At 34.9% G+C, this 17,002-nt stretch overlaps 1 protein-coding gene across 1 annotated transcript; it reads left to right on the top strand.

Annotated features, from left to right (window-relative positions):
* The first annotated feature begins 327 nt into the window (after positions 1-327).
* Positions 328-16,258, top strand: LOC111710398 (glutamic acid-rich protein). Its single transcript, XM_023484478.1, has 16 exons — positions 328-424; positions 650-792; positions 3,790-3,848; positions 4,154-4,239; positions 5,606-5,779; positions 6,352-6,469; positions 7,187-7,279; positions 7,898-8,073; positions 8,425-8,684; positions 9,302-9,378; positions 9,911-10,385; positions 11,722-11,816; positions 12,601-13,593; positions 13,965-14,134; positions 15,085-15,194; positions 16,158-16,258. Exons 1-16 carry the CDS (start codon positions 339-341, stop codon positions 16,238-16,240), a joined length of 3,198 nt encoding a protein of 1,065 aa, XP_023340246.1. The 5' UTR covers positions 328-338; the 3' UTR covers positions 16,241-16,258.
* Positions 16,259-17,002: the final 744 nt, after the last annotated feature.

Here is a 17,002-nt window from a genome sequence, read left to right as displayed (position 1 = left end):
TAATACTATCTAGGACTTTGACTCAGAGAGTGAAGAGGATATATTAATGATAATAACAATAATAATAATACTATCTAGGACTCTGACTCAGAGNTCTCAGCTCTCCAAGATGTATTTATCCCATTTTGTTTTTAGTTCTCATGAGAATCTAAAAGAATATGGGTTTTCTCTAAATATTTGTGGGTCTCAGCTCTCCAAGATGTATTTATCCCATTTTGTTTTTAGTTCTCATGAGAATCTAAAAGAATATGGGTTTTCTCTAAATATTTGTCGGTCTCAGCTCTCCAAGATGAAATCCCGTGTCTGATCTTATTTGTTTTTAGAGTTGTATTCTTGAGATGCTTGGTATAACTCCTTCTATGGTTCGACAGATGCAAATGATGGGAGGGCTCTACCAACAACATCAACAACATCAACTTCAAGGGTAAAACCCTTCCCTCCTCTAAAAAATAAACAACAGTGGCATTAAACAAAAAACAGTTAAATGGTTGACACATTCAGGAGTTAGCTTTGGAACCCAGCCTTGCGCATAAATCTTAACTTTCATCCAAGTCAAAATGGAAAAAGACTTGGGTGTCAAGGGGTTCATGAGTTCTGATCGGACATACAAGAAGAGATGATTACTTTTTATAAAACTATGATTGTACAGGTTGGGATACCCGTACATGCAGCAGATGTACGGACAGCCTGGAGGTCCAGGACCTCGTCCTCTACCCCAGCAGCAACCTCCACCCCGTCCTCCTCCTCCTAAACCAGATCCAGTTCAGAAATATTGCCAGTATCCTCTTCCAGGTAGGCATTCAGTGGTAGATATTTCCTACATTTTCATAACTACCCCCCCCCCTGGAAAAAAATATTGTAAAATAAGACCGTAAAAAGCGTGTTTTTTTATTCTTTTTGATATTTTTTACCCAACAACCCAACTTCTGGAGGAGAGAGGGGGGGAAAGATGTTTAAAGGGTGGGGGGGGGGATGGCTTTTTACACATCTTTTCTTTAGAAATCCTCCCCCCGTTCCCACCCTCCAGTTTATTGGGAATGTCTTCAAGTAGTCTTTTTAAGCTTGACTTGTTATGACCGAGATAATTGACCGGACTTTAATGAAATCAGATGACCGGACTAAATTGATCTGATATTACAAACTTGAATTACTTCTCTTGTGCGTTGGTTCACGCCATGCTGAAGAATGGTAGAATAAGTGGTTTAACTGACTCTACGCAGTTCAACTATGTTTCCCCTATGGGGTCAAAACTTTTGTTTGTAAAATCCCGGGATTAAACAATTATCCGCATCTCTTGTCGTCCAAGCTATAATTTCCTCTTGGATATTTCTCAATCAGAACTAAATTCTATGTTCAAAAGTAGTCACAGTGGATATTGAGATCAGGCGTTGTATATCAGCGCTATTTCACACAAAGTTTGTCGGTTCAGATTTGACTGTTTTGATCTGATTTGACTGTTTTGATCTGATTTGACTGTTTTGATCAGACTTGACTGTTTTGATCTGATTTGACTGTTTTGATCTGGTTTGACTGTTTTGATCAGATTTGACTGTTTTGATCTGATTTGACTGTTTTGATCTGATTTGACTGTTTTGATCAGATTTGACTGTTCTGATTTGATCTGATTTGACTGTTTTGATCTGATTTGACTGTTTTGATCTGATTTGACTATTTTGATCTGATTTGACTGTTTTGATCTGATTTGACTGTTTTGATCTGATTTGACTATTTTGATCTGATTTGACTGGACTATTTTGATCTGATTTGACTGGACTATTTTTATTTGATTTGACTGGACTATTTGATCTGATTTGACTGGACTATTTGATCTGATTTGACCCTACTATTTTGATCTGATTTGACCGGATTATTTTGATCTGATTTGACCGTACTGTTTGATCTGATTTGACTGTACTATTTGATCTGATTTGACTGTACTATTTGATCTGATTTGACTGTACTATTTGATCTGATTTGACTGTACTATTTGATCTGATTTGACTGGACTATTTTGATCTGATTTGACTGGACTATTTTGATCTGATTTGACTGTTTTGATCAGATTTGACTGTTTTGATCTGATTTGACCGGACTATTTTGATCTGATTAGACTGTACTATTTGATCTGATTTGACTGTACTATTTGATCTGATTTGACTGTACTATTTGATCTGATTTGACCGGACTATTTGATCTGATTTGACCGGACTATTTTGATCTGATTTGACCGGACTATTTGATCTGATTTGACCGGACTATTTGATCTGATTTGACCGTACTATTTGATCTGATTTGACCGGACTATTTTGATCTGATTTGACCGGACTATTTTGATCTGATTTGACCGGACTATTTTGATCTGATTTGACCGGACTATTTTGATCTGATTTGACCCTATTATTTTTATCTGATTTGACTGGACTATTTTGATCTGATTTGACCGTTCTATTTTGATCTGATTTGACTGGACTGTTTTGATCTGATTTGACCGGACTGTTTTGATCTGATTTGACTGTACTATTTTGATCTGATTTGACCGTACTATTTTGATCTGATTTGACCGTACTATTTTGATCTGATTTGACTGGACTATTTTGATCTGATTTGACCGGACTATTTTGATCTGATTTGACTGGACTATTTTGATCTGATTTGACGGGACTATTTTGATCTGATTTGACCGGACTATTTGATTTGATTTGACCCTATTATTTTGATCTGATTTGACCGTACTATTTTGATCTGATTTGACTGTTTTGATCAGATTTGACTGTTTTGATCAGATTTGACTGTTTTGATCTGATTTGACCGTACTATTTGATCTGATTTGACCGGACTATTTTGATCTCATTTGACCGTACTATTTGATCTGATTTGACCGTACTATTTTGATCTCATTTGACCGTACTATTTGATCTGATTTGACCGGACTATTTGATCTGATTTGACCGGACTATTTTGATCTGATTTGACTGGACTATTTTGATCTGATTTGACTGGACTATTTTGATCTGATTTGACCGTACTATTTGATCTGATTTGACTGGACTATTTTGATCTGATTTGACTGGACTATTTTGATCTGATTTGACCGGACTATTTTTGATCTGATTTGACTGGACTATTTTGATCTGATTTGACTGGACTATTTTGATCTGATTTGACCGGACTATTTTTATCAGATTTGACCGGACTATTTTTATCTGATTTGACCCTACTATTTTGATATGACCGTACTATCTTGATCTGATTTTGATCTGATTTGACCGGACTAAGTCGGACAAGGGTGACCTAATGTCAAGTCCTTTAGCCAGGAGTTAAAGACTGGTTTGAGATGAAACTACTATTTATAAGAAAATTGTACCTCCTTTGGACCAACAATACCGACCTATGATTCCCCCAACAATGGAACGTTAAGTTAGAGATTCGCGTATTTTCATCTCAAATTATGGTAAAACAGTGTGTACACCTAAATTTTCCACACAAAAAAATCTTCTTTACAACATGTTCCCTCGACCATGTATTACCTACAAAACATTCATAGCACAGCAGCAAGAATGGTCAAATAAAATTACCTTAACTTCCCTGTACTGTCAAGGCGGACTTAGGTCAATTTGAATTCGAACCAGACCGACTCCTTGTACCGGCCTTAGTGACGCGCAGCAAGTACCGGCACGACCTTATCCTACGTCGACTCGGTTTCAACTTTTATGGCGCGGTCAGACTTTTTGCAGTACATCTGGCCTATTTGACCTAGTTTTAACCCTCGCTTAAATTCGAAATGTTTAGGGAGTATTGAAGGAGTGGGTCCTGTCACTGTCACAACAGATGATTATAAAACTCTTCAGGTATGTTTAATATATAGCATTTATTTAAATGGTTCTTTTCATGACTCCCATTTATAAAGAAAAAAACTTGTTAAATTTGCTTTGGCTTAAATTTGTAACTTTTTGTGAGGCATTCTCAAAATATCTATGCATTATCCGTTATTTCTTCTTGATAAAAATTCACAATAAATAATGATAAAAGGAGAGGAAGATTAGAGTAGATCTTCTTTGGTTTCAAAATACGAAACTTTGTGGATTTATCTTTTCTTTTTGGTGGATTTCAACCTTGATAAAAAGATGATATTGGCTAAAAGTTCTAATTCTAGGTTGGAACGTTTTTAAACGACGTGATAATAGATTTCTACCTGAAGTATCTCCAGTATTCTATTCTCAAGCAGGCAGACAGAGACAGGTTGGAAGAATACATTTTAGGATTAAAGCAGATAATTCTGTCAAAATCTACATTAATTTTTCAAGAAATACGTTTTTTAACTAAGAAAAGGTTCTTGCCACAAACTCAAATTTGCTAATCCCTAAATCCCAGCAACCTGATGATTTACATTTCAAAATAAGATTAATCATAAAAATAATTTCATAATTACAAGTATAGTTACAAGTATAATTACAAGTATAATTACAAGTATAATTACAAGTATAATTACAAGTATAACTACAAGTATAATTACAAGTATAATTACAAGTATAATTACAAGTATAATCATGATTTCTCCCATTTGACCACTCAAGATCTCTCTGAGACCAGGAATATCGGATATTTTCTGTCAAAATAGAATTTTTTTTTGCCAACAAAGAAACTGAGTTCTTGCCACAAACTCAAATTTACTAAATCACATTTCCTATCAACCTGATGGTGAAAACCTTTTATATATTTTCAAACTTAGATTATTTGATCTAAAATAATTCTTAGTTACGAAAGGATTATGACATCAGATTGCTAAGATATAAAGATTAGAAAATTAGAACGTAGCAAAGATTCAGTTCCTTAGAGAAAAGTAACGAAAGCATTTGTCCATTAGAGATATTATCGAAGGGTATGTGCGGTGAACGTAATTGTGCTCCAAATCTAAAAAGTTGTGCTACTTTAGTTTTTTTCACAAGTATTAACAACCAAAATTTTTCTTCGAATTTTCTTTTTAAATAAACAAAAAGTCCTGGAAATGTTTTTTTACCTTTTACTCGAGTTTTATTAATTTTTTCATTGATTGATTTTGTTAAAATAGAAAATAAGTTCAAATAGAGAGAAAAAAAATGTTTTTTAGTCTCAGGTCCTGTTTAAATCAAGTTAATCCTCTCTTTAATTGATTTCACTAGTGGCCGAATTTAAAGAATTTGAGCGGCGGTTTAAATTTAAGCCGCGGCTTAAATATGGTTGGTTCCACTTAAAATTGTATCAAATGTTTCAAGATTTAAGCTGGCGCTTAATTAAAACCGGGTTTTGACAGATTTAAACCGCGGCTCAAATTCTTTAAATTCAATTTCTGAGCTGCTTATTGAGAACAATGGTTTGATCTTGGTCTTGTGTTAATCTGCAGATTGATTTAATCTTTATTCGATATCCCGCATGATAATTGTACTAAGTCAAGGGTTGAATGGAGCTTTGATCGGGGGAGGAATAAACAAGATAAAGATATGGAAAAGCTTATTATAAATCCTCAATTTATAAGTGCCCACAGTTGATATTGAGATCACGCAAACGGGTTTATAATTATCCCAGTTCAGGTCCAGGTTGTTTTTTAATAATACTATTAATTGATCAGGGTTCACATATTTACAACGTTCTGGTTCAGTCGTCTTACCAGTAAACCTTCTCCTATTGAAGCAAGGAAGGAAGGGATTATCAGACGCCATGATAGAGTTAAACGGTGGACCAGGAAGATTAATATCTTTGAGAAGGATTTTGTGGTGGTTCCGGTCAACGAGAACTCTCATTGGTAAAATTTATAAAATTTGGAAGTTATTTTTTATAATTGATGAAATTTGTTAAAATTGGAAGATTTTTTATAATTGGAAGTTGTTTTTATAATTGGAAGTTTTTTTTTACAATTGGAAGATTTTTTTATAAATGGAAGTAGTTTTTTTACAATTGGAAGATTTTTTTATACTTGAAAGTTGTTTTTTTACAATTTGTAGATTTTTTATAATTGAAAGTTGTTTTTTTACAATTGGAAGATTTTTTTATACTTAAGTTGTTTTTTTACAACTGGAAGATTTTTTATAATTGGAAGTTTTTTATGCTTTTAAGATTTTTGAGAAAAAGGGTCTTATGTTCATTTTGGTTTTATTTTATATTACGGTTTACATAAACTCATGATTATTTCTAATTGAGCTGCAAGTATATCCGATCACAATTTGCCGAAAATCTCGTTTTAACCTTTATGCAAAAACAAAATTTTTCCCGATTTGGATAATTTTCTTAACTTTTCTGTTCTGATTTACTCGTAATTAATACCAGGAACCTGGCTAAAATTGATAAAGAATATTCTCTCTAATGTGTATTGTGTAGGTACCTGTGTATTATCTGCTATCCTGGACAGGTTGGATGCCGAAGTATGGAGGAGGACAAGGAGGTTAATACACCCAGAGCACAGAGAAGAAGAAGAAAGAACAAGGACAAGATCAAGGTAAGGAGTTTAATATATCTAGAGGACAGAGGACAAGAAGGAAGAACAAGGACAAGATCAAGGTAAGGAGTTTAATATATGTAGAGGACAGAGGTCAAGAAGGAAGAACAAGGACAAGATCAAGGTAGGGAGTTTAATATATGTAGAGGACAGAGGACAAGAAGGAAGAACAAGGACAAGATCAAGGTAAGCAGTTTAATATATGTAGAGGACAGAGGTCATGAAGAAAGAACAAGGACAAGATCAAGGTAAGGAGTTTAATATATCTAGAGGGCAGAGGACAAGATGAAAGAACAAGGACAAGATCACGGTAAGGAGTTAAAACTATCTAAGATCAAGACAAGACAAGATCAAGGTAAGCAGTTTAATATATGTAGAGGACAGAGGTCAAGAAGAAAGAACAAGGACAAGATCAAGGTAAGGAGTTTAATATATCTAGAGGATAGAGGTCAAGAAGGAAGAACAAGGACAAAATTATTTCTAATTGTTGTTCGTTTATCTTAGAAAAATACTGACAATCCACCACCAGTTATATTAAATGTAATTTAAACAATAAACATATTACTTTTCTTTCCTTTTCTTTATTTATTTTAGAATTGTGGGGGAAATATTCCCACAACCTCTAATTTTTGAGGTTTTTAGATATTTTCTCCTGAAATAAATCATTACTTACTTAATACTTACTTTACTTAACTTTTAATTCTAATCTGGTTGCAGGAGATAAAGAAGAAGATGAGAATTAAAAGTAAGAAAGATGAGAATGATGAGAGAGATGAACCGATTGTAAGTGAAGATGAGCTGGATCACGAGGTAGGAACATTATGTGGAACCATGCATATTTGAGCCGCGTCTATTCGGCCTCAGAGGTCGGAACTATTGTGTAGAGTATTATCAATCTTGAATAATTGATTTTGATATCCAATGTGGGTACTTAAATCTGAGGATCAACGCTTTATCACTCAATTTAACTTATATTTGCATTGTATGATCAGTGACCTCTATGTGATATCAAAGAGGAATTTAATTAAACCGTAGGTCTGCATGAAATGGAGATCAATGCTTGATCCCTAGATTTACAGAACAAAAGTTCTGGGTTCAAGCTCTCTGTCTAAGAACTAAAGCATCCAATATCTATATATATATATAAAGTTGAAATCTCTGTTTGTCTGTTTGTTTATTTGTATGTTCGATCATAACTTATGAACCCATTGATCAATTTGCCTCAAATTGTAATTGGGGAACTCGGGAGTACCACGGGAATGTTCTGAGCTTGGTTTTGAAACTCTAAGTTGAGTGGATCGACTTGAGCAAAAATGTAGGTTTCCGGTAAAATCGACCAAGTGCGGGTAAACGGCGGGAGTAACTATGATTAACCTGGACAACGCTGGGTTCCCAAGCTTGTATTGTATATAATTCTTTGTTCTCTAGGGTGAGAACCTGGACCTGGAGTACTGGAAGAAAAAGCTGGTTGAGTTCAAGAAGGAGGAGATCATCAGAGAAGAGCGGAGGAAGGAAGAGGAGGAGAGAAGGAGAAAGGAACTCAAGGAATGGAACAGAAAACAGCTCGAACGAGAGCAAGAGAGAAAAGAAAGAGAGAGACAAAGGTAATATCTCAATTATGGGGTTTATACAAGGAGGGGGGGAAGGGCTGTGTCCCCCCCCCTCTCTCTTTCCTCCCCCTGGATAATTGTCGAAGCATAATCCCCACTTATGGACAAATTCGATATATTCGATACGGCCATTGTGGCTTTATTGATTTGATTTTTCTGCAGCGCTTGGTTCATCTTTTATTTTATGTCGACATGGACTAAATTTTAATTTCCTCTATGAAGTAAAATTTGTAATTTTTCTTAAATCCGGGAGGGTGGGGGGGGGGGGGGTTATAGGTTGGATGATATGAAGTTTTTTTTGAGGGGGGTTTGGTTTTTTGAGACATTAATTGAAAAAATTAACAGATATGAAGAAGAAATGGCAGGGGAAGAAGAAATGGTAGGGGAAGAAGAAATGGCAGGAGAAGAAGAATACAATGAAGAAGATTATAATGAGGAAGAAGAAGAAGATTACAATGAGGAAGATTACAACGAGGAAGATTATAACGAAGATGAAGATGAGCACAAGGAAGAAGAGTTTGATGATGAGAATGAGGGAGCTCAGGAAGATAGAATCAATATTGATGAGACTATTGATGATGCTCAAATAGAATCATCAAAGCCAGGTATCAAACTGTTATTTTTATAAATGACAAAAAAATTATATCGTTTGGATTTTTGTCCAAAAATTAGTTATTTAAATTACACTTTACCTTAAACAGATGAGTGTCCTATTTATAATACTGCTCTAAAAGTCTTTTTTTCTGGAGCGGGACTAATTGGGGCCATTTCTGCAAATATTATTGATATGATATGATTATTGAAATCAATATTTGAATTATTTAAAGGGACTGTTGTCGTAATTTAAGTGGCCTCCTTTTTTAAAAAAAGGGCATGCCCAATTCACCAGGTTTCCTTGAGACCTTTATTATAAAATGTGAAAGATAATGTCGTTTTTTAGCTTACATTCAATTTCTTCATTTTTCTGAAGCAGGAAATGCGCAAGTCTCTTTTATAGGGGAACCACAAATGATAAAAGTTCGTTTTAAGAAACAAACTATGACAATATAATTTATACTTGATCAGACAAAGTTATCAAGAATAACCTTGTGAATTGAACATGCCAGTCTATCAATGGAGGGAGTTAACTGATATTACGTGTAAACTGTACACTGTACAGTGTACAGTGTACAGTCCCTTTAAAAGTGTATTATTTTTTATAATTAATAAAATATTTGTTAAGAATCTGAAAATCAAGGATTCTCCGACTCAGCAGCTTATTATATCTCCTCTATTCACAGTCAAGAGGAACAACCAGAGGTCAGTGCTTCCGGTTTATTTCCGGTTTATAGATATATATGTAAAACTAGACAGTAGATCGGTGGTGGATATCGGGATTAATGCTTGATCTACTCTTTTTCTTAATCTCCAGATTAAATAATGCTTGTTCTCTTCTTGTTATTAGTCTCCAAATTAATTAACCGATCGGAATTAAAGTTTTCAGCTCTGATCAAAGATTTACCACTGTATATTTCCGGCTAAGTATGAAACATAATGTTTAGTATATTTCTTTGTAACATAAAAATGTGAAGTTTCATTCAGAAATATAGTTGTATGCATAAATATACATTTCTAAGGGGAAATGTGGGAGGAATTTTTTCCTTATTCAGAAGTTTTTTTTCTTTCACAGAAATGAATCAGTTCTCTCAAATTTAAAAAAAAAAGAACAGTTGTGAATTCTGACATTTAATACCCGTTCCTTTCTTGGATTACTCGTAAATTGTTGACAAAATTGGCTGAGGTTTGGCTGAGCATGAAACTTTGATTTCCATGAAAAATCTCAATTTTTCAGGAGAGTAAAGAAGTGAAAGAGATGAAGGATGACTGGGACTCCAGTGAGGAAGAAAACCCAGGTTCAGATCTGAAACCTGAATCTGAAACTTTGATTGCTGATCCTCTCCAACCCTCCTCGGATGAGGACCCTAGTGGACCCCTCCAAGACAATCCATCTGAAGCTGCCTCTAAACCTGCTACTTCTAGTGTACCTGCACAGAAAGATCTCACAGTTCCAGATGATTCTACTGTTGCTGATACCACTCCAGAAGATTCTACCGCTGCTGAAGATGATTCTACTGCCGCTGAATCCAATCATGTAAACTCTACTTCAGCTGATCTTGTTCAAACTGACTCAGCTACATTAGACTTGCCTCCTGAAGATCTTGAACACTCTGATACTAATCAAGCAGCTTTAACTGCTGATACTTCTTCACCTGGAGTTGAAGCTGAAACTTCTGATTCACTGTCACCGCCAAAAGAGCAAATTCAAGGTAGGTTTTATTCTGTCCTTATCTTTTCATGTATGGATCATAATCTGTAAAACCTTTCTTTAAATAAGAGAATTTTCTCGCAAAATTTATACGGGTTTTAAGACATTGTGGTTTGTCAATAAAAATGGACACCAGCTGTGCCATACTTTTTGAAGTTTTTATTTTACCAAAAAAAACTCATTTATTTTCCTTATAAATCATTTATGTTTCCCCAATTCAGCAAATATACGCAATATTATTATGATTTTCCAAGAAAGATTAACCCTGCTCACCAAAATCTAGACAACTAAAAGTTTTCATCAATTTTTTTAGACAGCCTCGACTTTGAAGTGTCGCAACGCCTTGACCTTTGGTTTTACCTCACAAACTCTCTTATAAAGGACCTCACTAGTCTCCTGGAGTTTGTAATAACTCTTGTAATAATAGAGATAAATGGTGCTAACTTTGCACCTATATTCTTTTAATCCATTAGGGGCATAAAAAAATTTCAAATTTTTTTTCTGCGCCCCTGTTGATAAAAATGGTTCATTTTGGATCTTTAAGCTATTGAAGACACTTCCTAAAGGATTGTATGGTTTAAAATATTATAAAATTATTATTTTCTTACTTTTAGACTAATGAAATCCAGAAGGGGAGTGTTTAGTGATATTTTTCCTCTTAACGCCCCTGAAGAAGTATATATTTATGATTTATCAATTCAAATAACTACAAAACATTTTTAGAATTTTACTTGCCTTTTTTTATTTAATGCATTATTGGCACTGATTCCTCTTCATTTTTCAGGAGTCTGATGTGGATCAAAGGACCCCCCTGACTGTTGGCTTTTTGGCCCCTGAACCATACAGGGCTCCTCCTGCAAGCTGAATCTGTCCTTGTTAGGCTATTTTGTCATGGTCTAATATTCTGTCAGACCTAAAATCTTGAAAACAATAATGATACATCGGCAAAAAAATATTTATATATATAAATACCTGTTTTGGTCCAAATACCCCCCTTTCTACGCCCCTGATCAAGAAAAAAAAATTTTAAATTTTTTATGCCCCTTATGGATTATAAGAATATAGGTGCAAAGTTAGCACCATTTATCTCTATTATTACAAGAGTTATTACAAACTCCAGGAGACTAGTGAGGTCCTTTTTGTAGCTGCAACACTTTTGTTTCTAGCTTAAGTTTTAAAGGAGCAATTGGCAAAATACTGCTTGGATTTTTGGTTGAGCGCGCACGCACATCTTGGTTCGCAATGTGCTATAAATCTTAAATACAATAGAAAAACCTGGAATCTAGAAAAAAAGGTCAGCTTAGAAAATATTTTGTATAAAAATGTTCTTTTTAAAGATGGTGAATCTGAGAAGGAAGGAAGAGCAGAAGCTGATGAACCTAAGGAAGAGGAAACTCAGGTTTCAGACAAATCACAAGCACAAATACCACAGGTTAGTACCCCCCCCCTCCTCCTCCCTCCTTTTAGATGTTCAGCAAAATATTCCTTATAAATCTATGAAATATAATATTCTTGCCTAAGATCTCAATTTACCGAATCTTAATGATAAATATTTGATTTTATTTAACACTTTTGTGCACATAATTGGGTAAGGATTTTTTGATAATACGGAAATGTTTTTAGTTATTTGATAATTTCAAATTTTTAGGAATATTCATTCTTTCTTTTAAAATTGGTTTTTAAAAAAACATACTTAAATATTTGTTCTGCAAGTTTGCGCGAAGCGTCAAATTTAATTTTTATTATTTAGTTTTGCAAGTTAACTTATTTTTTAGGAGAAGCATATCTAGAGTTCATTATCAGAGCTTTCCAATCCACTTAAAAGTTTATAATCGGAAAATATGAAAAGTGAACATCTAAATTCTCAAAATACTGTAGATCTCCATATATAGAGTCCCCTTTGAATATTTGTCTGATCAAGTATGAATTAGATAATTAATTCCGTAATGTTAATAATTTCAAAAATTGATTATTTTAGCGTGGGGGTTCTCTTCAAATGGGACTTAAGCATTTTGCTACTGGAAAACATGGTGGAATTATCTGAATTGTTCACTGTTACAACGACGTCATTTTCCACATTATTGAACAGATTAAGGGTTCAAGAGAATCGTTGTAAATCGGGGATCATTCTTTAAAGGGGGGAGGGGGGGGGGTCCCTTGAAATTACAACAGTTGTCCCTTCAAGTCCATTATTAATGATTTTCACCTTTGTTTAGGTCGATGGTATGGATGATGAAGATGATGAAGAGAATAAGGAAGATGAAGATAAACAGATCAATGAGGAGAATCAACCAATCCCTCAGCTTGTTGAATCCTCATCTGCACTTCAGACCAACCCTGCTACTGAACCTCAAACAGCAGCGGAGACATCTGTCCAGTCGGCGGAATCCTCTCAGCCTGAACTTCAGCTTGAAGAGTCTGTTGTTGAAGAAGTTGCTACCGTTGATTCTGATAATGAGATAGTTTTCGGAGGCATCATTGTGGCTGATGCAGAGACAGAAGATGCAGACGAGACAATTGAGGACGCAAATGAGAGAGTTGAGGGCGCAGATGTGACAATTGAGGACGCTGATGAGACAGTTGAGGATGCTGATGAGACAGTTGAGGATGCTGATGAGACAGTTGAGGACGCTGATGACACAATTGAAATGACAGAGGATGATGAGAACAATGAAACTGTGTCAATTCTTGAGAAAGCCGATGAGGAAGAGGAGGAGGAGGAGGAGGAATACCACTCCGATGAGGAAGACAAAGAAAATCATAGATCCGATAAGGAAGAGGGTGAACAATACAAATCAGATGAGGATGAAGTTCAAGCACTGGACGAACGGAAGGAAGAACAGGACGATGAGTACAACAGTGATTTTGACGAGCAAGGAGAAGAGAGAAACTCTAATATGGACGAAGAAATGGGCGATGACGATGATGATATGGGTGACGAAGAAGAGGAGGGAGAGGTTGATGATATGGGCGAAGAAGAAGAAGAAGACGACGATGATGAGGAGGAGTCTGAAGACGAAGCCGAATCTGAAGATGTTTGTGCCGTTAAGCAACCCTGTATTCTGGTATTTGACTCTCTAGGTGGATCTCGGGCTCGTCAAGCGCGCTTGTGCGCCACTCTCCGTGACTTCCTTGCAATGGAATATAAGGAGAAGTATGGAGAGACAAGAGAGTTCAACGCCAGGAATATGCCCGGTACAGCTCCAAAGGTTAGTTTTTACGTTCAGAGATTTGTTAAAGAAACATGAAAAATCAGGGATTTGTACTTTCTTGAAAACTATAAAGTTATTTAAATAAATAAATTAAATTAAATAAATAAAAGTATTAAATTGGGTTAATATACTTCCCCCAGATTGTTGAAAATCATCTGTATAATTCTGCGCAAATTCTACCCATGAAAAATCAGATTCTGTTTATAAACTTGCTTTTTGTGTTCTATGTTAAAGTTTACTGCCCTTGTAATAATATGTAAGGGTAAATCTTTTGGGTGGGAAAGCGCTTATCCGCATCTATTGGATTTAGCGACGTAACTCAAATTCATTAAATTCGGTTACGGATGATACAAATATTTTAACCTCAGGTTCAACAGCAGCCAAACTTCACCGACTGTGGGATATTTCTTCTTCAGTTTGTGGAGAGCTTCTTCAAGTTCCCCATCAACGACTTCACAATCCCCATCACACACCTCACCTCTTGGTTCGACATGGAGGAGGTGGTCGGCAAGAGAGAGAAAATAGCAGAGCTAGTCAGGTAGATCATATCTAATACAGTTGGTTGCAATGAGATTTTAAAGAAAGAAACTATGATTGACTCTTTTTATTTGGTTACTACTTTGCCAGCCATCGGAAGTATCTCCTTGATTCCCTACGGCTGAAAAAAGACCAGGTGCGGGATAAAGGTCTGGAACAGGACAGTACTTTCCACTTCTGGCAGCGGTCAATTTTTGATTGGGTCCTCTGCCGATTCCATTTCATTATGATAACTTCATTTTAAGTCTACTGATACTGAAAACTGTAAATTGAAATGTGACCAGAGCTGAAAACTTTAGAATGGTGGATATTGAGATTAATGCTTAATCCTCTCTTTTTCTTAATATCGAGACTAACCTAATCTTGTACTTGTATTCTCAAAAGTGTATAAAATTCAACCAATCAAAGTCGCATATATGAAGCCGATAAATTTGAAATTTTGCGCGCCATTTAAGATTATATACAGAAACGGGAGGGATTACTAAATTTAAAAAACCGGATTTTGATTTTTCTCTACATATACAAGAAAGAACTGATTAAGAAGAAAATCAAAAGCGTGTCCATTGGATACTCAGATTAAGTAATTGGGATTAAGGATATCTCATTCTAAAGTTTTAAAAAAATATTAATATTCACTTTCTAGTATTGGCAGATGATAAACATTTTCTTTTGAATATTTGGAAACCGTTAAATTTAAAATTGGGTATTGTCAAGTTACACAAGTAGCGCATCAGCTGTGTTGAATTCCAACTGTACGCAGCGTACACCGCGTTTTGAGGGATTCAAGTGGTTTCAAGATATTTAAAATATGAGCTTTATTTACTCGATGAACAGTCAAATGTTTAAAGGGTATTGTTGTAAATCGGACATTGCCCTTATAGCTTACAGTACCTTTAAGATAAAGTTTTTGTCTCTAATCAACGTTCATCTATTTAACCTTTTAATGTTTAGGAGCCTAGCTGCTGAGCAGGATAAGGAAACCGAGTTTAAGTATCCTGATATACCGTTCAGGGAAAACAGGAAGGAGAACAAGAGGGAGAAGACAAGAAGCAGAAGTCCAGGTATTATTATTATTATAGTTATTATTACCAAATAGTTGAACTGCCCGGCGTTGCCCGTGGAATATTTTTAATTCGAATTTTGACCAAAAAATATTAGATTTTTAGAAGTAAAAAAATCGAAATTTTTTAGGCTATCTTACCCCCGGGGTACTCAAGGGTTCTCTTAAAAAATTTCAGCGTATTCGATCCTGCTGTTTGGCCAGCTATAGCTGACATACATAAATATACATACATAAATAAATTTATATATGAGCGAAGAGCTTTGTTTTCTAGATTATCAAGTTAATTTTAACAACGTGTATTATGAGGTTTTTGTTGTTACACAGTAATTGAAGCTATCGTAGATACAGGGTTATCCACAAATGATGAGACTGTAAAGACGACATAAACCACATAAAATATGACATTCCAAGGTTAAATTAAGTCTTCTGCCTTAAATATAGTCGTTTAATGGCTTATTTATTGATTTAACAAAGAACGAAATAAGGTTTAAGTTACAGGGAATCATAAAGAAAACAGACAGTTGAGTAAACATTTCGTACAGTCGTCTCTGAAATCTCATCCTTAGTGGGTAACCCTGTATAGTGTTGCTATTATTATTAGTAGAATTCTTTCAGATTTCATCTCAATATTATTATTAGTTCGTATGCAATGTTTTGCGATCGAGGAGATATTATGAAGGATAATTAACCAACATTTATCAATAAGAATTAAAACTAGAAACACTAATGACACCTCTATACCTATACCGAATTGGACTAGTCCAGGCGACTGTGGAGGGTGTGGGGACCTCGGTGGTAGGCCTAGTCCTTGACATGTTGATTCACACTAGACTTGTGTCATTAATCAACTGTTACATTAGTTTCCGTCCTTTTGCGGTTATTTTTGAAGAGGCTCGGCCATGATTTCCACGAAAAAATGGTTCACCTTTTATTAAGTTATTTATCAAGACTATTTTTCCAGGTTCTGACGGGGACTATGACGAGGAGGAAGAGGACGATTATAGATCAGAAGACGAGGACGATTATGAGAAAGAAGAAGGTTAATTATTTATTTTCTATTTGTTCAAAGGGACTGTAACCGTAGATTTAAGTAGCCCTTCAAAGATGGCAATACACGATACATAATCACAACAGTACTCGTGAAACCTTGATCAAGAAACGTGGAAGATAATTTCGTTTTTCTAGGTTTATAAGTGTTCAATCTGATCATTTCAAATTATAAACATTTTTATCTAATTTAGACTTGATCCAGCAAAGCTTGAAAGAGTACTATTGTGAATCAGTAATGCCAACTATACATGGAGGGTCACTTGAAATTACGCTTACAGTCCTTTCAATATCCATCCCAAGTTTTCTCCAGATCCAGCTTTTAAATGTTTCGCAAAGTTATATCACTAGAGAAAAGTTCTGCGATTTCCAAAACGTGGTCTGCCATTTTTGCTTACTACCAGAGATAAGAATTTTGTTTACATTTTACTTTTTTAAATAAAACTAAAATTGTCAAATTCTTCACGAAATCGTTCATATCTCCAGTAATTATGAAAACACGAGAAATGAAAACCACATTTTTGAAACTGTAGGACTAGGTCGCTTTTGTAATAATTAAGATATTCTGAAGATTAGTTGCCAAATGAATGCTGCAAACTTTTTTTTTGTTTAAATAAGACTACTTTTAAGTGTTAAAGTCAATAACTAAGATTAGCACCGTAAAAAAAGATTAAATTTAAGAATCCTGAAATATTTCTTTAGATATAACGATACTGCAAAGTGTATTGTGTACATTTGGAGGTGTGACAGAGATTCAAT

This window comes from Eurytemora carolleeae, unplaced genomic scaffold (genome assembly GCF_000591075.1).
Source record: "Eurytemora carolleeae unplaced genomic scaffold, Eaff_2.0 scaffold1045, whole genome shotgun sequence".
NCBI classification, from domain to species: Eukaryota; Metazoa; Arthropoda; class Copepoda; order Calanoida; family Temoridae; genus Eurytemora; species Eurytemora carolleeae.
Note: the sequence above shows the minus strand (reverse complement) of the source record. Positions and strands in the feature narration are given on the sequence as shown.